The sequence below is a fragment of the Magallana gigas genome, chromosome 6 (genome assembly GCF_963853765.1).
Source record: "Magallana gigas chromosome 6, xbMagGiga1.1, whole genome shotgun sequence".
NCBI lineage: Eukaryota > Metazoa > Mollusca > Bivalvia > Ostreida > Ostreidae > Magallana > Magallana gigas.
Window position 1 is genome coordinate 30,741,477 of NC_088858.1, and position 23,934 is coordinate 30,765,410.

The 23,934-nt window shown below is 34.8% G+C and overlaps 2 protein-coding genes across 10 annotated transcripts; one reads left to right on the forward strand and one right to left on the reverse strand.

The window, feature by feature from the left end:
- Positions 1-3,893: 3,893 nt before the first annotated feature.
- LOC105332425 (tubulin--tyrosine ligase) lies at positions 3,894-9,742 on the reverse strand. 9 transcript variants are annotated; one of them, XM_011435035.4, is made up of 10 exons: positions 9,685-9,742; positions 9,169-9,263; positions 8,621-8,781; positions 8,259-8,337; positions 7,900-8,144; positions 7,672-7,804; positions 6,609-6,809; positions 6,316-6,409; positions 6,100-6,218; positions 3,894-4,492 (listed from the first exon to the last, which is right to left on the reverse strand). In XM_011435035.4, exons 3-10 carry the CDS (start codon positions 8,778-8,780, stop codon positions 4,384-4,386), a joined length of 1,140 nt encoding a protein of 379 aa, XP_011433337.3. In that variant the 5' UTR covers position 8,781; positions 9,169-9,263; positions 9,685-9,742; the 3' UTR covers positions 3,894-4,383. The 9 variants fall into 9 exon arrangements, with proteins under 9 accessions (XP_011433337.3, XP_011433335.3, XP_011433336.3 ...); XM_011435033.4 differs by having other exon boundaries at positions 8,621-8,791; XM_011435034.4 differs by having other exon boundaries at positions 8,621-8,791; positions 9,165-9,263.
- Positions 9,743-9,780: 38 nt separating this feature from the next.
- On the forward strand, positions 9,781-23,816 carry LOC105332424 (putative ATP-dependent RNA helicase DHX57). Its single transcript, XM_034467849.2, has 26 exons — positions 9,781-10,079; positions 10,844-10,990; positions 11,267-11,443; positions 11,582-12,680; positions 12,814-12,935; positions 13,056-13,254; positions 13,787-13,911; positions 14,696-14,829; positions 15,301-15,534; positions 16,303-16,409; positions 16,948-17,054; positions 17,504-17,563; positions 17,911-18,024; positions 18,378-18,541; positions 18,866-18,942; positions 19,210-19,305; positions 19,611-19,660; positions 19,888-19,978; positions 20,247-20,342; positions 20,493-20,576; positions 20,698-20,835; positions 21,269-21,383; positions 21,573-21,634; positions 21,763-21,852; positions 22,234-22,377; positions 22,567-23,816. The coding sequence occupies exons 1-26, from the start codon at positions 9,904-9,906 to the stop codon at positions 22,708-22,710; spliced, it is 4,152 nt and encodes a 1,383-aa protein (XP_034323740.2). The 5' UTR covers positions 9,781-9,903; the 3' UTR covers positions 22,711-23,816.
- Positions 23,817-23,934: the final 118 nt, after the last annotated feature.

The window sequence follows — 23,934 nt, forward strand, 5'->3', positions numbered from 1 at the left end:
TTGTAAAAAAAAAAAATTCAAGATCTTAAAATAATCAGTATGTGGCAAAGTATTGCTAATACAAACGTTTTAATATGAGGGGAATGAGGTGAGGTCATTCGAATGAAGAAACAGTTGAAAAATAAAGCAAAACAACCATTTTAAGGATAAAAAATTTCATTTTTTATTCAGAATAATACATACATGAGCACATAATTATTAGTATTTTTAAGACACTGACAATTATAGGAGTAACAACGATATGAACATGTTTCTTCGAACTTTATTACATTTAAAAACAAACTATAACAAGTCAGTAGTAACTGATTTTTAAAAAACCAAAAATAAATGTACCTATTTCAAAAACAGCATTGAATCATTGATTTGTTTTGTACATTTTTTCCAAATATATGTAACACATTTTGACTAAAATATTACTTGTAAAAACAAATTGGATACTAATATTAACAAGAAAATTTGATTCAAATAAAGTATTCATAAGATGAAATGTTAAAAAATAAACTACGCACAAGAAAAGCAAATGTGTAACTAAAACTGTAGATAATGTAATGATTGTAGTAGAAAAAATTTTGACAAGGGAAGAAGCATCACAAAGTAAATATCTCTCTCTCTCTCTCTCTCTCTCTCTCTCTCTCTCGTTGTTTTCATTTTATCTCCTGACGCATCACCTAGAAATGGAAAAGGTCGGATTCTTGTAAGTCTTGTGACAAGAGCAAGGCATTTGTTATTTCATTTTCTTGCATTGCATTTCTCGAGACAGGGGTTCTGATGTTCAGAGCTGTTGGTTCGGGTCTACAGTAGCTAGCTCCTTCTGTCTCCCTGATATGTACGTTTGAGAACGTAGCACTGGGTTTCCGATACGGTACAATAGTTGCTGTCCTTCCTTTATTATCTACCACAGTCCTGCCTGTATCCGAATTAAGTACATCAAAGTTGTTCTGGCTCGCCGAGAACGAATTCGAATATTTTCTAATAAATTGGTCATTTTCGCCACCCTCTTGGAAACGGGAATAAATACCGAAGTTGTTTTGTGGAGCTATGCTTTCTTTCCCACCCTGAAAGGTTTCGTTTTCGAATGAAGTTTGCAAAGCTTCGTTCGAACTATTCCTGTCGATAAGAAAGCGTTGGCTATTGTTTTGCGATGCCTGGGCACGAACACGAAAAGGATATCCGGCGGAGTGAGAAGGATGGATAGGATGTGAAGAATTGAAACCTGACGAGATGTTGTTTCCCCTAGTGGCAGTATCAGTATTTGTGTGTATGTTTGTTCTGCAAAGGTTGTCGTCGATTAAATTATCAACAAAGTCGTCTTGCAATAAATCAAAGCCATTGCCTCGCAGACTAGAAGCGGGGGTTTCTTCGAACAATTTCAGCAAACTGGAACTAGTCATTTGACTATTTTGAAGTCCAGAAATATCGCCCCTTTCATTGCTGCAGGACGTAGTGTATAAATTCAGACCGTCCACGATATCCGATATGGAATGCTTCCCGAAATCAATATTATTTTGCGTGCTGGGGTCGCGATTCAATGAGTTTGTCTGAATGAACCCATCGTCTGTATTTGGACTTCTATGATATATTGGTGTCTGCGGTTTGTTATTATAAAGAGATTTCTGAAAACGCCGATTACGTAGATATTCTCGTAGAAAGTACCGTCGGAACTTCAGAGCCAACATGTATTGAAATTTCCTGAAAGCACGTGCTTGAAGGGCCAACTTACTGAGCTGCAAAGGAGGGTTTTTGTTCATCACGTGACCATTTTCTCTTTCTAGCCGACGTGTACCTCTTTGTCCCCCATTCGCTTCTCTTGTCCTGCTTAGCATCTCAGTCCCTTGAGGTCTGTAGTCAAAGCAGGGTCCCGCATTTAAAGAGGACCGTTCACTCTCGTTTCGTCTTGAAGAAGTATTAGCATCATCATGTTGTTTGGGGTGAACAGAAAATGCGCTCACTTGTTTGACTGGGCATATAATGCCATCAGAGCGAACTATGAATCTGTCGACGCTTTTCCCATCTTGGTCAAAGAGGATCGCATTTTTGTTTAAATGTGGAAAATTTTGTTGTTGATGTTGGGCTCCTAAAGCTATCATCGGTTGATTTCTCTGTTCCCCATTTGGGTGGAACTCTTTCTGTAACCCGATAAGAGAACCTTCGTTTAAAGTAGGGAAATTTGTTTCTTCTAGTCCTGCTGGAGTTGAGTTCTTGCTATTTCTCATCATTTCTCTTCTTTGGCTTTGCGTCGCACTCACAATTGGTGCAACCCATTTCATAGAACCACTATCTGATGCTTTATCTTTTAAAATGGTCGCCTCTGTCTGTTTGTTTATTGAAACTGATGACGATCTTTCAGAATGCTGCAATGCAAAAGATGATTCTTCAGTTGGATATGGGCCTTCCTTTTCTTGAATAGAGTTGTATTCGCTTTCTGAAATAGAAGACACGCTGCCAATTCTGCATTCGGGTGAGTTATTTCTGTCTGCATTTTCAAGCTTTTCAGTATCCATATCATTAGACTTCGTATTGTTGTCTCTGGGTAGACAAAAATTCGTTTGATAAGCTGTTCTTTCTGACTGAACAATATTCAAATCATGCAATGACTTCAAACTTTTTTGTTTGGATACTCTTCCCACAAGTTCATTTTGTCTACTACGGATCGAGTCTTTCCCATATTCGTTCAGAATTCGGTCGATGCTTTCGTGAAGTACAGAAAATTTCCGTGAAGTGTCTTTTTTCGGCGCTTTCTTACTAATTTTCTGTTTACAATATCTGTGCATATCTTGTGCAGAACTTCGCTCTAGTCAAGTCAAACTTTAGCACCTGATCATAAACTGGAACAAAAGCGAGAAATTTTACTGTTAACCACAATTGAAACATACTGTATTTTTATATCAAAACCATAAGCATTTTTAAAGAAAATACCCATTTACTTACATGTACAATGCTCGCCAAAAGGAAACGCAATTTTGTTTCACTTTACCGTATATTTTATGTCAAACGGAATCGTACAATGTCGCGCATCCTTTTGTTTTTTCCTGTAAGCATATCTATTTACAAGATGTTTAAATATACATGCATGCTGTTTCTTGCAGCTGTTTCGGTGAGCCCGAGTCTAATTATTTCTGCTTTAAGATTTTTTGAAAGAAATTTCTTGCATGATTTTACTACCTTATGATATCAATTATTTTAAGGTTTAAAAGTCGTGTACCAACCATCACCATTTCCTAGCGTTATCAATTATGACCACTGGGCCTAATGGGAATTTTAGGAAAAACGAAAAAAAAAATTCCGAAGGATTTTTTTAATATTCAGATGTGCAAGATATATGCAAATGTAAAAGTTGATGTAAAATGCCACAAACTAATAAAATTTAAAAAAAAAATGTTCATCGTTATGTCAAGCATAATGGCGTGAAAGAAAATTTTGTTAGAAAATAAAAATGTTCAGATTCTTATACCTTTCTTTTGATGCCCTGAACATTTGAGTTGACTCAGTGTACCATAAATTCATATCCATATAGAGCTCTAGAAAGAGATTAATTAAGGCCATATTTTGGCGCCATATCTTATTTGACGTCATATTTAATATACCTTTTCTTACATAATCTCAACCTGTTTTTGGACTGCAATTATCGGTATCTATAAAATAATATTCACTTTGCAGATTACACAACTAATGAAATTACTCTTTCCAAAGAAATCATATAAAATTGAAGTGTAAAAAAACTAAATAATAAGGATAATTTCAACTTGAAAATTGTAATCAGGTCACTGATTCTAATTTTAAAAACGAAAAAATGATATAACCGAAATATAAAAACAAACCAAATTAACATTTGATCACATTTAAAAAAAAAACTTCCATCTTCTGATTTATCAGTAATAACACAGAAAAACAGCAAGAGTTATTCATTTTATGGCACTCTTAAAATCAATATCAGTATACATAAAAAACAATAACATCAGTACACAAAATGAATTTCAAAGTATAAATAAATATAGTAAAATCTAATATGATAACATAAATAGATAAAAATAAATTTGAGATATAATGGATACATGTGGGTTATGGATTCTGGATAAGAATTAGGATAGGGCAAGATAAATGCACTTTTTATTATACAATCTGGCTACTTCTATAGAGCTATGAATTAACTATAAGTTTCCATAACTATAAGTTTCCATAAGAAACAGAGGTAAACATACTCGGTATATGTAAATATAAATAAATAACCTATATTTAAATCATTTGCATGAACAACAATTTTAAATCATTGCATTACAAAATTATTTAAAATTGAGAAACAATAGGTGACCTGGTCATGTTTTTGTTGCATGAAATGTGACACAATATGGAAACTAGTACAAGCACTGCCTCTTCCCTCCTTCTTCATATTTTGTGGAATCCATTATACCCTCTTGTGTGAACTTTGTGAGTTGGAAACACTGGGTCTATCGCTGTAATAACAAGACTCCGGGCTAGGTCAGGCAGGAGTTTCCTGGAGAAAAATAACAATCAAATTTAAAATCAGGGACACTTTTTGTGGTACACATTGTAAAAATGGCCCAATAGCTCATGGTTTTGAGTACCAGTGTCATATAATTTTTTGAACCCCGCGATATATTGAACCCGGGTTCAAACCTGGGTTCAAAATGTTATGGTCACAATATTTTGAACCCCCCTCTAATTTTCATTGCTATTGGAGAGGGGGTTCAAAATATTATGGCTGCGATATATTGAACCCCCAACCTATTTCCAATTCCCATTGGAGAGGGGATTCAAAATATTACGACTACAATATTTTGAACCCCTACCTACATGTATTTCCAATTCCCATTGGAGAGGGGGGTTCAAAATATTATGGCCGCGATATTTTAAAGCAATGAAAATTACAAGGGGGTTCAAAATATCTCAGCTATAATATTTTGAACCCCCTCTCCAATGGGAATAGGAAAACGGTAGGGGTTTAATATATCACGACCATAATATTTTGAACCCCCTCTCTAAAGGCATCACGGCCATAATACTGTAGATTGGCAAATAATCACGATGGTTTTAATTTTACTATGTTTGCTATTAAATATTTTCCCGCGAAATTAAACCCATCATGAATACTATCAATAGATTTCAAAAACGTTTCAATGCTTATATTCTGATCAATTGATCTTTAAGCAGCGTGAAATTAAAACCATCACGATTAGTACTTAAATACAAATCTGTGAAATTATGTGAAACAAAAAGTGAAATTATAACACCGTGGAATTAAAACGACTTACAGTATTTTGAACCTCCTCTCAGATAGCACTGAAAAATAGAGGGGGTTCAAAATATCGCAGCCATAATATTTTTAAACCCTCTCCAATAGTAATAAAAATTAAAAGGGGGGGGGGGGGGGGTTCAAAATATCACAGCCATAATATATTGAACCGGGGTTCAGTATTTTAATGGGGGGCTCAATATTTCGCAGCGATATCTTGAACCCAGGTTCATAATATCGCATAATATATTTAACCCGCGTTCAATATTTTGCGGTATCAATATATTTTATGACACCGGCAAAATGAGAGTTTCGGATAGAAATGGCCACAAATAAATGGAATTTAAAACTTTCTTAACAATTAATGTAAAGATGGAACCAGTTTTGAACATCTTTTTTCTATAGCAAAGCCTCATAAGGATTGCTACTGAAGATTAAATTCGATTAAATTCAATGGACTTAATTGATACACAGTGAAACATTATTACAGTGAACAAACTTTTAGTTAAGTCATGCTTATAACAAGATCACTTTTTTTCACCATATCTTGAAAGTGTACTATACACTTAACAGATAAAACAAATTTTGTTTACTAAGGAATCGTTTTTAATTGGGTGGAGGGGGGGGGGCAATGTTCTTCAATTTTCTTGGTTTGTGGTGACTTAATTTCATTGACAGCAAGTTTGAAATAATTTTAATAAATATCAAACAGATGCTTGTACAAATGTTTGTAGGGATGTAATTTTATTGGCAAGAGTTACCAATGAAAGCCATGAACATTGGTCCTGCACGAGAAATGATGATTGCACAGGAAGTTCAACAGTATATTTTAATGATGTTCTGCTTACTTTGCACAAGCAGGTGCTCCATTGATCTCTATCAGATACACCATGAGTTCATCATCCACAACAAAGTCAAATCCAAACAGCTGAAAACTCTGGTAGCCCAGAAAGTTGGTGGAAATTCTCTACAAATAGATTGATTTTAAATAAATGGCGATTAAATTTTTTAAAAATATACTCTTTTGCTGTTGAAAATGTTAAAAAATTTTAAAACTTTTTCACCTCTTTCACTATCTTGAACACAGTCTTGACAATTTCCTTTATTTGAGGCAAAATAGTTGCGTCAAATGTCACTCTAAATTTAGACCTCAAGTACCTACAATGTACAAAAATTTGTCTTCAAAACAATTACTGAACTGCTTCATTAATCAATTGTTATATTAATACATGTTTTACATCTTCATCTGTTGTCATACCGACAAAGCAAGATTTATAGCATCTGTATTTTACCCCTACATCCACAAAAGTAAAAAAATAAAGTTATCTAAGTTGGCAATATATTTTGAGTAATCTACCTATCAAATGAGGAAAAAAACATTTCATTGCCTTCCTCGTACATCCCAAAGTTTGCCGACAGTTCTTTCTGTAAGCAGTGATTGGTCAAATGACTAGTGACATCATCCAGATTCTCGCGCTGATAACTCTCGGAGGCAGTGCGTAAAACTCCTTCCTCAAACAAGTACACATTGTAATTGGCGTCCAGCAACACCCAACATCTACAAAACCATGTACATTTAATACACCAAGTTTTTAGGTCACATGCGACTTTCTACAGTTTTCGATTACTTCTCTTGATAGATTTTTCCTACTTTATTTGCATTTACCGGTAAACCTGTTAATGCCCAAAAATTCAGGGAGCCTGACCAGGCTATTTTTGGAGTTAAATTTTTTTTTTTATTTATTAGCATGAAAAATGCAACTGAATGCTTCTTAGTAAAGTCATAGTATATATTTTTAATTGAAACTATATATCCAAATAAAAAAAACATCCTATTACATGATATATGATTATGGAATTAAATAGTGGAAATCATAACATTGCAGAGATGGCAATTTTATTTAGAAAATAATGGATAAGACTCATCTGACCTTAATTAAATTAAGGTGCTAATATGTGTACACTCTTGTACCATTTTGCTTTACTGTTTAAAATTTTGCAAAAGAAATCTAATTCATTATTGAAAAGCATACAATTTATGCATACCATAACTTGCAAGGCATAATTTGATGAAAAACTATGTAACAATACTAAAATTTTTCTTATAGGACTTCTTAAATGCCATATTGATGATGGTATAACCTTGACCTTGGTAAATGAAGCAGATCAAAAGCAAAGTCACAGGCAACTTCATGCCAAGCATGAGTCTCTGATATTTCTTTTCAAAAAAGTTGTTTGCCAGACATGAAAGTCAAATGAACATACAGATTGACAGATAGATGGACATGGACCCCCCCCCCCCTTAAAAAAAACTTTTTGAGGGTCATAGTAATAGTAATTTGACTCCCTGATAGTAATATTTCTATCTCGCAAGTAACAGTGCACCTGGTTTGATTTTACCTTCATTCTAATTTAATTACCTGATATCAAATTTACGGTCTTCCTCCAAGAGCAAGGGGTTGTCTATGTACCTTTGAATTACAAAGGATTGGGTTTGCTGATCAATAAATTTCACCAGTTCTGACACATCAGGGGAAATTTTTATTCCTTCACCTAATATAAACAGAGTTTTAATTCTAAGAATATGAATACATGATTGCATGGATGCCAATCACAATCCAGATTCATCAAATATGATAGAGCCTTGCCTTTTGACCCAGAAGAAGATTTAGCGATCCATACGACTGGTTTTTTGCTGGTTTTGTTGAGGACAGTGGACCGATCTAACAAATCCTTCCTTTCATCAGGCTTGGAGACCCTCCTGGGGAGAGGGCGTGCACCTGGAGCGGCGGACTCCATGCTCTTTGCAATATCTTTAGGACAAATGATAAAAGACTCTGGAAGCCATTTTGGTATTGGTTTTGCTGATGTGGTATAAAACTCTTTGAATACTCTGAAATGGGAAGACATTATTATCTCTATAACTATCAACAAATGAATCGATATATTTGACACAATTAATGTCAGGAAGAAACTGAAAGCCTGGACCAGCTAGAAAACCGCTTACCTTACTAAGGCAGTTTTTCTGCAGATAACATCTGATCCTCTGTAGTAATTCACAAGCTGAATTAGCCCTGGTTCATGACCTAATTATTAACATGCACATAAAACTATTAAAAACATCCAACTTACCAGTCTTTAAATACAAGTATTACTAGTGATTTAAAACACGGAATCAAGATATTGTTGTTGAATTTGTCAATTTAGATGAGAAATATATTTCTATATAGTATTTACCCATTCATGGTCAAAATCATTGAAAATTCTGTATAAAAATTTAGTAAAATGTAAAAAAAAAAAAAAAATATGTACAGTACAAAACAGGTAAAAGTACATGTATCTTAATTTTTTTATAATTGAATCAAATACCAAGTCTCCCAAACTGTAATTTGTTTCGCTCCCCAAACATGAGATGGAAGCTTGCAACATTTGGTGATAATTTTCTCCAGTCCTCATCATTATCCAGGAGGTACTTTGACACAGCCTTGTATACTGAGCTATGGATGTCTCTCCTGACAAATCCATACATGCTGTATTAAACTGTGAAACAAAATACTAGGTAGATTTAATATATTAATTACATAATAAGTCAACTTCATTGCAAAGTAAATGATACAAGCAGTTTCATTCCTCTTCAAAAGGCATGCTTTGTAAAGTAATGTATTGTTTACTTTTTCTGAAGTAAATAAAAAGATATTAAAAGATGCAGACATGAAGTTGGACTGCAAGAGTTTCAAGATTTTCCAATTAATAGCTAGAAAATGTAATAAAACATACAAATATACATAAGCTCTAAGCTTTGAATTGACTCTCTTTCTCCAACATTCTCTCTCTCTCTCTCTCTCTCTCTCTCTCTCTCTCTCTCTCTCTCTCTCTCTCTCCCAAAGTGTCTGGAGCTCGAGTTCTAATTTACCTACTTGTGGTAATTCCTCTTAATCTGCTATACTGGTGCGCCCAACAAAATACATGTAACCCATGTCGAGTGGTTGGAAGAGTACCATGTGAGAAATTTCTATGGGATAGAAATCTAATGATAGTAGGTATAATAGCCTCAGTGCCTCAACACTACTATACTGACACTTTATAGTGACTGAGATAACTTTTAAACTTAAGTTCAAGCCTATCAATTTGTGGTCACTACCCCTAATCGATCTTTAAAAACGTAAAATCTTTGCATATTCAACAATTGTTTCATAAGTCCAATTGGTTGAGATGATAACATCGTAAATAATAAGTGCAGTACTGTCCATCAAATTAAGAGTTGTTTCCCTTGAAAACGCATTTTCATATGAAACAACATTGTTCAACAATAAAACTGTCAACGTTATTTCTAACCTATCGCCAAAGAGGTGCATAACCATTCTTTATCGTATGCATAGAGGTTACATATATCATTCAATAAATAACGTGTCAAATACCGTACTTTCACTTACTGTTTATCTCTCACATGGTGACAGGGGTTTAGAACTCTTTTGAGAAAAAGGAGCAAATTGTCGTATACTTGTGGTCATAATCGTTGGTGTGTTTAATGTTAACCATTTTACAGATAAATTGTAAAGAGGAATTGTTACATTGACTAGAATTTTATGGCCAAAATGGGATAAAACGTGTATTCGAACATACCTTCTTTTCGTTTGTTAGTCTGCGTGAACATGGAAGATAGAGTCGTGACTCGAAAGAAAAGAGGACGGCCAAACAGAGGAGGTGGGCGATTTAATCGCGGCTCCTCAAAAAGCTCACGAGGGCGAGGGGGTCGTCGAGATGATGGTCGAGACGACAAGCAACAATATGGAGACAGGAGAAAAGATGAACGTGATGACAGATATGGGTATTTTTCATCTTAGAACTTATTTTTGTGTTCAACATGTTATTATTTAATGCATGTCGATTGTAATATTAAATTTTTCACTAGTATTAAAGGAAGTGTACCACAGTAAACTGTAAACCTACTTTTATTCACGACGACTCTATTTCGGGACTTAAACTCATCTTAGAACTTATTCATGTGAGCAACATGTTATTAATTAAAGCATGTCGGTTGTAATGTTGAATTCTTACTAGTTTACTGTAAACCAACTTTTATTAACGACGACATTATTTCTGGATTTACAGTGATAAAGAGGTTTGCGACGACTATTTTTTCGTTATCTCTTATCAACACATGAGTTGTCATTATATCCATTCAGCAAAGACTGATTCAAGGCGATAAAAATTCGAGACAATGAGTCTCTAAAGAACATTTTTCGTAAAATTTGATTCACAGTATTCATTAATTTGGCAATTTTTGCTTTACAATTTTAGAAAAAAAACAACAATAAAACAATTTTAACAAGACCTTGGACTTTTAGTACAATGTAACAATCTATTTCTTGCATCAAAACAAGTTAATATGATGCTCAGCTGGTTTCAATAGAAATATACACCGATTGCCTAGGCTTCACTCGAAAGCCAGACAAATCCTGTTGGTTTCAATGAGCCATGGCCGAGAGGCCTACAATGAAATAAACAGGCCTACGTCACATTGCCATTTGACTCAACTACCCAAAGTCCAAGCTCTTGTTTAAATGGTTCTAACTTATTCTTCGTTTTTAGGAAAAGGTCTGCTCCACCACCACCGCCACCTAGCTTTGAGAAAGAGGTCCGTGTTCCAATGCAGAGACTACATATGACATCAGAAAACCAAGATATGGTTGAAGACATGCTTAAAGATCTGAGAGGAGAAGAGATTGATGTGTACAGGTAAAGCATGCTTTACATTTATTGAGTTAGTGCCTGTTTATGATTTGAGCCAGCTCCAGTGGATCAGGTAACAATGCTATGATCAATACTGTTGGTTGGTTCTGTTCCATTTATCCACACAAGATCCACCATGCCAAAAAGTGCTTAATATTAGAATTTAAAAGCATACTAATATTTAATAAACAGGTACTCAATGAGGAAAGTGGTTAAAAGCTAAATGTTAGTGCCTGTATATATTTGATGATCATATGTACATATGACTTACTGTTCTAACAGTGATGAGGAGTATGATGAGCTAGATGACCGCTATGAGGACCAGTACTGGATGACTGACAATACCCTCTATGTGGAGGATGCTATTAACTTCTCAGCTAAGAACCACTCAGCTCAGAAACCTAAAGTTACAGCTCCTGTAGACACTGTAAACAGATATGCAGTCAACAAATTGATTAGGTAAGAAAAAGAAATTTTACCAACTGGCTTGTCAAAACTGATTAATCTCAAGTTCTTTGAGTATGGGGCATAATATCACTTTTACATGTAAATGTCATATAAAATTGGAAAATTGACATTTCCGTATATATTTAACAGGTATGGGTTTGAGAAGCAAAGATGTATTGAAGCTTTACAGCTTCTTGATGGAGACATCGGGTCGTCCTTTGAGTATCTGTACTGTAAGTGTTTTGATCTGCCAACGCTTACAGACGTAGGTACTGATGTTGATGATGAAGATATTGAAGAAGAAACAGATACCAAAGTAACACTAACAAAGGCAGAAAAACTACAGAAAAATGGGATCACATGGGAGGAGATTGAGGAACAGAGAAAGGAGGAAATCCTGGCCTTGGAGTCTATTTATATTGAGGAATTTGAAATAAGAATCCCGGACAGACTGTGGGTGTTTCGACTGGAACTCAAAAATTTAATGGACATGGTGATGAATTCGGGTAAAGTTAAGAAAGAATCCGAAGAAAAAAGTTTTGGAGAGAATTCAGAAATTTGTAAATTTTTCAAGAAAGGTGCATGCCATTTTGGCGATAGGTGTCGATACAAACATGTGGTGGAAAATACTGGAAGCAAAAGTGACTCTGTTGAAAAGACTGACAAGGCAAATTTTGAACTAGAACTTCGTTTTGGGAGCGATAATATATATCCTTATGAACCACCTATTATAGGTTTCTCTTCAATTGCTCCTGGATTTCCTTGTGAGATTTGCTTGAATATAACAGAGGTTCTCCTTAAGGAGGCCCAAGAGCTGGCTTCAGCCCAGTCACCTTCTTCCTTCTCACTTATAGCCCTGCTGGAAGATGACTTCATGCTTGCACAGTGTATTGAGAAACCTCCTTTAGCTTTTAGTCTTCCAGAACCTGAAAATCCTGTCATTCCAGGTGTTAGATCTCTCTTGAGACAAGAAAATAATGCACCAAAGTCTGCTCGTAATCTGGATGAGGAATCTTTTGATGACAACTACAGTGAAAAACAGACTGAAGCATTGGTGAAAATGGTGGAAGCAGAGGGCAGGTTCCGACAGGATGTGGATGATAATAGTAGTGTGACTGATGAGGTGGAAGATAAACCAGTGACTGTGAAAAGAGCAAATTCTAGAGAGGTGGAGAAAGACAAGCAGATATCTCAAGCAGAAATTCTTAAGCAAAACAGGAGACTGAAAGATGATTATCAAAGAAAACTGGTACAATTTAATTTTTTTTAAATCTTTTCACTCACACTGTTTTAAATGACAGTCCATGAAAAAGCCTTTAAAGAATCTTGAATCTTGGATTTGATAGGCATTGCTTCATATGTAAGCCTCTTTTTTTCAATAGGGAACAAAGGCTCTTGGTTCAATGATTTCACAAAGGAAACGTTTGCCTGCCTGGAACAAGCAAGATGACATCCTGGCAGCTTTGAAAAGTCATCAAGTTTTGGTCATTAGTGGAATGACTGGGTGAGGGTTTTTTCCAAATGTTATTATCCAAATCCAATTCAATACATGATTACCAACAAAACTGCACATGTTTATTGAACTTTATTTCAAGTTCATTACTTTTTCATTTAATTTCTTCAGCTGTGGAAAGACAACACAAGTGCCCCAGTTCATCCTCGACTCGTACTTGAACAAGAAGAGGGATCTAAAGATGTGTAACATCATGTGTACCCAGCCACGCAGGATCTCGGCCATGGCGGTGGCCGAGAGGGTCGCCGAGGAGAGAGTGGACAGACTGGGCCGCATAGTGGGCTACCAGATCAGGCTGGAGAAAGTACAAGTGAGTGCCCTCCTCATTGGCTATATAAGGTCTGGGAGAGGACTTACATAGGCACTGTCTGATGTCCAAACCTATTATGTGTTTATTTGCATAATTAAATATTTGTTAAATTGGATTAAGGTAGACTGATGAAGTACTGTTGTTTATTTACCATCTTTGCTACATTATTGTACAATTATCCTGTTGCCCCTTACTGGCCCCTAATTGGTCAATCATTGGATTTTGATTAATTTTTTTGTCCAGAAACAGATTTAATGTAATGTCTAGCAAGAACTCCTCAAATGGTAAAAGTCCTAAATGAAACATTACTGGTTCTTTATAAGAAAAGTAAAAAATATACCGCTATGTACATCTATTAGCTTCTTCCAGGACTAGATAAGGTCACTGTACCAGAGAAACTACAGACCTTTGCACTGTATGGTAGTATGTTTCCTTTCTTACAACATCACAGATTGTGCTTGTTTTTGATGGATGAAGTGTTTCATACCGGTAAATTTATTTTGTATGGTGTATTTGTGTTCCTCTGTTCTAGTCCTCTCTGACGAGGCTGTTGTTCTGTACCACGGGAATCGTCCTGCGGAGACTGGAGGGAGACCCGGATCTCGAGGGAGTGTCCCATATCATCATTGATGAGGTCCACGAGAGATCAGAGGAAAGGTATACTTTTGCATATTAAACAACAATATTTTATTAACTGCACATTATATAAATAGTGCCTGTTTGGGAGGGTAACTGTTGAAATTGACGCCCTGAGACAACCATTGTCAACCGACGCGAAGCGGAGGTTGACAATGGTTTTCAAGGGGTGTCAATTTCAACAGTTACCCTCTCAAACAGGCACTAATTATTTTATTATACTGAATGTCTTAATTTGAAAGAAAATTTTACTGCTTTTATATAAAAGTGAAGTGAATTCTACGGCGAACCGTACACATATAATGTACGCGCATGTAACAATTCGTTGTGTTACCCGTTGTCAAGTGTGTTGCTAAGGCTGAGGGTAATAGAACGGATTACCAACTGCGTCTAAACCAATCAGATTTCAGTATTTAACATGAAAGTATAATAAATGAAAATATACCAGTTACTTGTACATTTTGAGTGGAAAATATTTCAACTGATATTGTACAATTTATCAGATTTTGTAGGGATCAGAAATTGGTGTCTTTTCGGTAACTCTGTACTCTTCAATGTATGGTTCAATGCCTGCCTACAAGATTTTGAATTTAAGATGTACTGAATAATAATGTTATTGTATAGAGTGGTAAAATATTATCTATTTAAAAGAAAACCCACTTAAATTGGTTCCCACAAATATAAAAAACTCCATAGTGCAGGGCGGAATTTAATGAATTGTCAGGAGTTTATGTGCATGATAACAGATCAATGTCACTTCATAAAATCCATTACATTTTAACAAGTTAATGTTTCCTGTCTGCAGTGACTTCCTGATGATGTATCTGAGAGACATGCTGCCCAACCGACCGGATCTGAAGGTCATCCTGATGAGTGCTACCCTCAATGCCGAGCTGTTCTCCCAATACTTCAATGGCTGCCCCGTCATTGATATTCCTGGTACACATCTTCTCACACCCTCTATGTCAGCTGTTAATATTACAGAAGTCATTTTTTATTTGCTATAATTTTTGGAAAAATTACAGAGCTGACAAATACTGCCTCCTTTAGAACTTGACAGATAAAGATTTGGAAACTAACATTGCAAGTTGTAAAAAATACAGTCTTCTTTCCTAGTAATCAATTATCGTTTGTACATGAAAAAAATTCCACAGCATTCATTTTGGAATTGAAACCTGTACATCACTATCTCTCTGTAAACATATTGTATTTGGCCTTCTGTTCTATTTTGCATTTTTGGTGGAAAAGTGGCTTTCGCTAAATGAAATACATTGCAAAATGCCATGCATAAAATTTTGAGGATAGGACATTTTCTGCCAAATAATGTAATTACTAAATATGGTACATTAACAGTATATGTAATTAGAAACAAAACTCTTCTTGATATCAGTGCATGTAATTCTAATTCAGGTAAAACATTTCCTGTCCAGTCTTTCTTCCTGGAGGATGCTGTACAGTTCACACGTTTTGTGATGGAGGAGAAATCGCCGTACGCGCGACCCCTGAAGCAAATGAACGCTGTACGACAGGGACAGTCCTGGCAGACGTACGAGGAGGACTACAACTCTGACCCCGGGAAACCCCCGGGGGAGAGGATGAAAGACGAGAACCTGACCGTCAAACAGCTCATGTACAGATACTCAGGTTAGATTGATGACTAGATATATACACAATATGGACTTAAACAAGTTTACATGAATGCTAGAAGGTCAATTATGTCTAAATAAAAAGTAAGGGTTACAAGATAATCATTAGTTAAAGATTGATGAAAATTTTATCGGCAAAAGAAAACCCAATATATTGTAGTTCTTACTGAAGGTGAACATTGTATTTATAATCTTTGATCATTTGATTTATAAACATATGTGTGTACATGTATGATATACAAGCTAAACCTAGTTAACGTATGTATTATTATATGCCCTGTTTCCTATTTACAAGTGAGTGGTTGAGAATTGATTCTCTACAATTAATTTCCATGAACAAGTACCAGCAAATATTTCATTTATTTCATAGAGAAAAAAGTACAGAAATCTGATGACTCAGTCTGGGGATAAGTTGAACACAAATCTCATGGAAATCAATCATACAATCATCAAAAATCCCAGTTTTTTGTCTACAGTAGTGTTAATAATGTGTAATGCATGAAGATTAGAACTGAAAAGTCCAATGAAGGGAATTTATATGAAATTAGCAGTCCCATTCATGAACCAAATACAGTCAAACTTCGTTATCTCGAACTAGATGGGACTGTTTTAAAACTTTGAGATATCCAAGTATTCGAGTAGAATACTTAAAAAATATGTACCGGTAGTTAGGACTTACAAATCACTTCGACATATTCATTGTATTCGAGATATCAGTGTTCGAGATATCGAAGTTCAACTGTACATAATTATTGTCATGTTGCAGAGTACAAGAAGTCGACATGTAAAGCCCTGTCAATGATGGACCTAGACAAGATTAACTACGATCTGATTCTAGAACTTCTGGAATGGATTGTTGACGGAGAACATCAGGTCAGATTTATAACAAAAATTTCATTCAGATTTGATTAAAGTGTGCATGATTATAACAGTAGGATGAAAAATGTCATTTTGCAAAATTTGAATTAAACCTTTTGACTTTGTTTTGGATTTCTTTTACTAGAGACCTAAACTTACAGTTACTATAAATTCCTTATATTACGCGAGTTCTTAATTCCGCTATCCAGCTGTTTTGTAAGTTAAACCACGAGAATATAAAAACGCGAAAGCAAACTTTTATCCTTATTTCTCATATTTCTCAACTCTCAAAGAATAATGGCAAGATTTTAAAATTTGCGAAGGGTGCTTCTCGCGATTTTACGCAGATATTAATTCCTTGCGTTTAATTAGGAATCAGTAGTATGAAGCTTATAAGAGCAATATTTTTACATTATGTACATTTATGGTACTTTATTTATTGACCGGAAATTTCTTTTTTTAAATTTAAATATGCAGTACATATAATGAAGACTTGAGGTATATATTTGACTGACACTTTATATGCTGGTGTGTTTTTGTTTTACTGCTGTAGTTTCCTCTGGGAGCCGTCCTGGTGTTCCTGCCAGGGTTTGCCGAGATACAACAGCTGTATGAGGCATTGACCTCTCACAAAGTGTTTGGTGCCAGGAGCGGAGGAAGGTCAGTAATTCATAAAGTCAAGAACCCAATTCACAATTTTGTTTTGGGTTATCAAGTTTTGGTTTCCAATGTATGAAAGTGTAAATTTTTCAAATTACAATTAACCTTGACTTTCAACATTTTAGAATGTCTTAAGGTCATGACCTTCAATGCCAGATTTAAAAATACATGCAGGTACATGTGGGTACTGTATATGCAAAGTTAGAAGACTTACTGGTTGTAAGCTTGTTTTGAATTGATGGTCAGAAAACTGACAGAGCAAAAAGACTATAGATTAAAAACTCTGAAGTATTAACCAGCAGAGTTTTCTTTATATCATGTATGACAATAGGCCGCAGAATAAATGCATCACAATCATGATTACAATACAAGCCAGAATGCTAATAAATGGAAATAGATACTGTAAAATGCATCTACTCAGTAGGCTTGTTTTCTCATTATTTTATCAGGTTTAAAATCATCCCCTTGCACTCCACACTATCCAGTGAAGATCAGCATGCTGTTTTTCTGTGAGTACTTGTATTGTTACTTTGGATTCCTAATTAAACACGAGGAATTAATATCTATGCACAATCACAAGAAATCAACCCTCGCAGATTTTAAAAACTCGCTTTCATTTTTCAGACAGTTTTAAACTATAGGAATTACATGTATAGCAAAAAATTGGTGCTCGTGATTTTATATTCTTGAGATTTGATACAAAACAGTGGAATTGCGGAATTAAGTACTCGCTTAAAATTAGGAATTTACAGTATACTTTAATTTTTTCTTTTAATTCTCCAATGCATGTAAAATGTACATGTATATTGGTAAATGTACTTCCTTTTTAGTAAACAAACATGGTTATGAATTTCAGAAAACCTCCAGAAGGAGTAACAAAAATTGTCATAGCAACCAATATAGCAGAAACATCCATCACCATAGATGACATCACTTTCGTAATTGATGCTGGGAAAATGAAGGAGAAGAGGTTATTTCTAAGTGCAACATTATTGTTTAATTTATGCTAGAAAATCAATCATTACTTTTTAATGTACATATATTGTAAATCATGCATATGTACAGTAAATTCTTAAAACACATATAAATATATTAAACCAGGACATATTCATGTAAGACGGAGAAGAGGTTATTTCTAAGTGCAATATTATTGAATAATTTTTGCAAGAAAATCAATCATTACTTTTTCAATGTACATGCATGTATCATAAATAATTTACATGTTCAGGAAATTCTGAAAACATGTGTAAATATAGTTTATCAGTACATGTGCATGTGTGAACAATGCATATTATTAAATAAATTTGAATTTCATCATTTCAGGTATGACTCTTGTAAGGGAATGGAGAGTTTGGACACAGTGTGGGTCTCCAGAGCCAATGCCCTACAGAGGCGGGGGAGAGCAGGGAGGGTGGCTTCAGGGGTCTGCTTCCATCTGTTTACCAGGCACCGCTTTGACTACCACCTCCAGGAACAACCCATACCAGGTCATTGTCTTCACATTGAGTTTTCATCTTACTGTAGGCATAAGATATTACTGGTATTTGATCTAATTGGTTAAAAACTTTTTTATATGACAATCAAGTTAATATCTAGATTCAGCCAATATCATGTCATTGTTTTTACATTGGATTTACAGCATAGGCCTATGATACTATTGATACATGTATGTGATATTATGGGTGTAAAACTTTTTATGTAGCAAGTTACTACATGTGCTAAATTCCAGATGTTTGTATTTTGATGCAAAATGTGATAGATAGATGCAAAACATTGTTTGATTCTCAGGGTTTTTTTCTTTCTGTTGACAGAAATTCAGAGAGCCCCATTGGAGCAGATCAGCTTGAGGATTAAGATGCTGGACATTTTTAAAAAAGTTCATGTTCAGGTATTACAGTACATGTATATACTTGCATCACATACTCGTACATGTAAGTGTGTGCATTTACAAGTATGTGTAGTATATATCATTATACCTCACATAAATATTTATTAGTTTAACATAATTTAATTCGCTGATATGGTCGCGTGACTCACGTGCCCGCCCTACAACAAAACATCACGTTATATGGATTGGTTGTTAGAACATTCCTTATTTTTATTGCTGATGGTGCCAGGAAATTCTTGAAACTCTAAAAAGTAATCTGTATTGTAGGAGGTGCTGGAACAGTTACCTGAGCCCCCTGCGGAGGAATCGACCCTGGCTGCCCTCAAACGGTTACAGGATCTGGGGGCTCTGGATGAAAATGATGTAAGAGATTGGGTTTTATTTTACTCATCTTTGTGAATTTTAAACAGTTTAAAATTTTCCATGGAGATTGCCCTTTGTAAAATATGATATTACTGGACTGACCAGATATTGTTTCTGTTTGAGACATTTGCTGATTGTTTCATATGATGTCATTTATTTATCCCAACCATTAATTAATAGACAAAAACAAGCTTTAGATGATTTTTTGAAGTAGATAACAGGAGTGAAATTTATAATGTTAAAATAGAGATTTGTTTTAAGTGTCTTGTGAAATTTTAATGCCTGTTTTGTTTTCATTTAATCAGGAGTTAACTCCCTTGGGATACCATTTAGGTTCTTTGCCAGTAGATGTCAGGTAAGGAGGATGTCAGACTTCCTGTCACTCATAAGTCATAAATTTTTCAATTTTATTTACAACAGACAACTTTTTGTGATGTGAACATTTACAAGCGACATTGAAATACTCAGTGCTTTGATGCAAGAAATATTCTTAATGATAATGTTAACATGAACCACGCAAAATTTTCTTGCACATCATAAAAGGTTGGTTCACAGTATTTCATGTATGATTGCTTTACACAGAATTGGAAAACTGATGTTGTTTGGGGCGATATTTAGATGTCTGGATCCAGCACTCACTATAGCAGCCACTCTAAGTTACAAGTCACCGTTTGTACGTACATTCCTTCTTTCGTTTTCCGTTAATTATGTATATATTTTTCAAGAGATTTTAGTAAAACACTCTTATAATGAAGTGGATGGACAATTTTGTTTGTTATAAACGTACATGTAATTTTGTTACGTCCGTCAGCTTCGGAATATATTTTAAACCCATTGGAAATTCAAATCACTTCATTATATTACATGTATAAGCATTAATTTTATCATAAGTGTGTTCACTTTAAGTATATCAATTTACTACAGATGGACTGTATTTTTAGGTTTCTCCATTTGATAAACGAGATGAAGCAGACAAGAAGAAGTTGGAATTTGCTGTGGGAAATTCGGACCATTTAACAATGCTCAATGCTTACAAGGTATAATAATTGTATTAGGAGAAATAATTCATTAATAAAACAGTTATCAGCCAATCCAAGCTTCAATGTTCATTAGGCATTCATAAATACAAACCAAAAACTCCCACTTGTGTACTGTACTAATCAATGGGGCTGCTGTTTTGTGTACAGGGGTGGATTGAGGCTAGAATGAGGTCACACAACGAAGGCTACAAATTCTGTTTCCAGAATTTCTTGTCATCTAAATCCCTACAGGTGAGGCTTGGCTCATCATATAAGATATTTAAACAGTTCAGATTCATATACCTCTCAAGACTCTTGTTAATTTTGCTATATAGTTATTCATTTATCACTCAGTGGTTCTTTTTTTCCAAAGATGTTGGCCAGCATGAAGCAGCAGTTTGTGGAGCTACTGTCAGACATCGGGTTTGTGAAGGAGGGGATCGTGGTCCGCGACGTGGAGAGAGCAGCCAGGGGTGGATCCGATGGAGTGGTGGATGTCACGGGGATTGAGGTAGTACACATGTACCAAAGCCATGCAATCAAACACACAACCTACAACTATATACAAGCCTTATCCATACCATCTTTTCTAGCCAATGGTGATCTGCTCCTCTCTGGAGTTTGATGGAAAAAGTGGATAATCACCATGGGCAAACATATATATAAAAAATCAGATTAACATTGATTTAGTAGTTTTTTCAGATTTAAGTTTTTACACGTACCGGTCATTGCTATATGCATTGAAAAGTGAGAGTGAGGCAGATTAATTGAAGGATGGAACATTTAACTGTTAATACGTAATGTCTAAAATAGTACAGGTAGTACAATTGCAAATGGTTGCAGTCTTACCATTTGAAATGTCAAATAAGTAAAATTATAATACTACATTGTATTACCATAAATGTACATATTTTTTTATGGAAGAACATATATTTTTCTTTTAGGCAAATATCAATTCCACTAATTGGAAGCTGGTATCAGCCATTTTGGTTGGAGCATTGTATCCGAATGTTGTGCAAGTCATGAAACCGTCAACCAAATTCAGTCAGGGTAGCACAGGTAAAGTCATATACATGTACACACACACTTCTGCAAAGAAATTTTGTTTCTCTAATGTATTTTTACCATGAAAAAAATATTGCAGTTACATGATTTTCTAATGAAAGCATATACATATACATGTACATTGTTATATAGATCTTGGCACTGTCAACTAAAATATTGTGTGACTTTTTATTTTCTTTCTAGGTGCTGTTTACAAGGCTCCAAAACCTGATGAGTTAAAATTCAGAATGAAATCTGATGGCTATGTATGTAAAATTTTCAAGATCATATTTTGCATCAACTCTACATTTGTTAAAATGAAAATAACAAACATGGTGTTTTATCATTTTTTTTTCATCATTTCAAATTAATTTTTTTTTTACTGATGTTGAAGGTTTATATTCATCCGTCCTCTGTAAACTTCCAAGTCAACCATTATGATAGTCCCTACCTAGTGTACCATGAAAAGATCAAAACCACCAAGGTATGCTGTCACTGGTGTAACATCACTAGTTATTGGAAATTAATTTATGTGTAAACAATTCATGCTGAAGCTGAAACTTCATACAATTGTCATGTATATGTACCCATCGTCTAGATTAATCAAGCATCGAGACCATTGAATCTCCTATTTTGAAATAAATTTCATTGTTTTTTTTCACCAAGTAAAAAATTGGTTCCCTTTATTAAAGACAGCAAATCTTCTAGATTATTTTTACAGTTTACTGAAGGAAAACTGTATTCTGTTTATGTACCTTTACTTATATATAAAATTGATAGTCAAAATAAATATTCCACAAAGAGTTGTGTGATAATTGAACAATGTTGGTCCACCGTTATGAGTGTTGTTTTTGTTACTGTTTAGGTGTACATACGAGACTGCACCATGGTCAACATGTACCCGCTACTACTGTTTGGGGGAGGAAGTATTTCTGTTGATCTAGAAAAGGGAAACTTTGTCCTGACAATAGACGATGGGTGGATCAGATTCCTGGCTGATTCAACCAAGGTATACTTTTGTTGTTGTATTTCTTCAACTACCTGTAAATAAATGCCGGTTTTTTATTTCATTTCTAATAACTTGCCCAACAACATATTTGACTTCTGTTGTCCATGAATAACACAGCTTTTGTTCGATTTTTAACATCAAATGTCAGAAGGCTATCAAATACATGTACCTAATATGTATTACCTGTAGGTTGCGGAGTTGGTGCGTGAGCTTCGGCTAGAACTGGACCAACTGCTGACGGATAAAATCCAGAATCCACACATGGATTTGTGTACATGTCCCAAGGGAAGTAAAATCATTGATACCATAGTCAAACTGATCAGTACTCAGTGATGAGAAACTTTGCAGCGATTGGTGATGTACCTTAGAACAGTCAACCTGATCAGAACTTTATGTTCCGTAGCGACCAGTCCACCTTACCAGAACTTGGTGATGTTGAACTTATTAGTACTGGTTTAACCTTAATACCAGCAATTAGTGAGGTGGAACAGTGTCACCTAGTCTCTGGTGTGTTTTGGATGGAGTTTGATCTGTGCAATATCCCTGTCAAGTCATGTTTATGTATATATCTACATCTAAATGAATGTGAACATAACATTTACACAGGATTTAAAGACTGGTGTGCATGTATAAACTGTTTCCTGATGTGCAGCAATTTATCTTTTTTTTTTTTTGGTTCCAACTTCCATAAATGATATGTACTTGAAAATAGAATTTGGTTAACAGCTTAAACTCTATAGCTAAAAACAGTGCTGCTCTTTGACCAGGATTGATGATAGTAAAGTCTTCAAAAATCATTTAAGTTATTCAACAGATCTTGTACATGGACCTCAAGATTGGATATGCATGAACATGTTAATCTCCGACTATAAAAGTGAAGTGCTTTAAGGTGGAATAACACATCATCACAAAATGGCTTGCCTCTGATCAAACGACTATTTGTTTTATTTAACAAATTTTATTGATGACAATATGTTACTTACTCCGTAACAGGGTGGATACATTGTCATGTTTGCGAGTCACACATCCCAAGTTCGAATCCCGTCGGGGCTTTTGTTGTATTTACTGAATTGAATTTTTTTAGATATTCATTTTTCATCCCCAAACTGCAAATTTTTTGCTTATTTGACATATGTACAGTTTATTTATTATTATCTTTCGTAATCAAATAATTTACTGTTAATTTGAGTGACTTTTTTCAGGTGTGTTATTCCACCTGAATGTGCCAAATTTTACGTTGGACTATTATCAGCAATCATTGCAGTATTTTTGTAACAATATCGCTTAGCATTTGAGCACATGAAATAATAGTGCTCATCTTGCATGTAGGTACCAAGCATATCAGAATAGTTTGAGTACAAAAATAACATGTCTTTCAGTATTAAATGATTTATTTAGTTTTTATAATGAAAGAGTGCAATAAATTGTTCTCAAAACATGTTTTTCTTATAGTCTTTGCTTATACATGTAATACTGGAAGTGGGTTGAAAACATGTATCCAACAGTATTAATTCACTGAGGTTATAGGTCAAACCTATATTTTCAGACAGATCATGT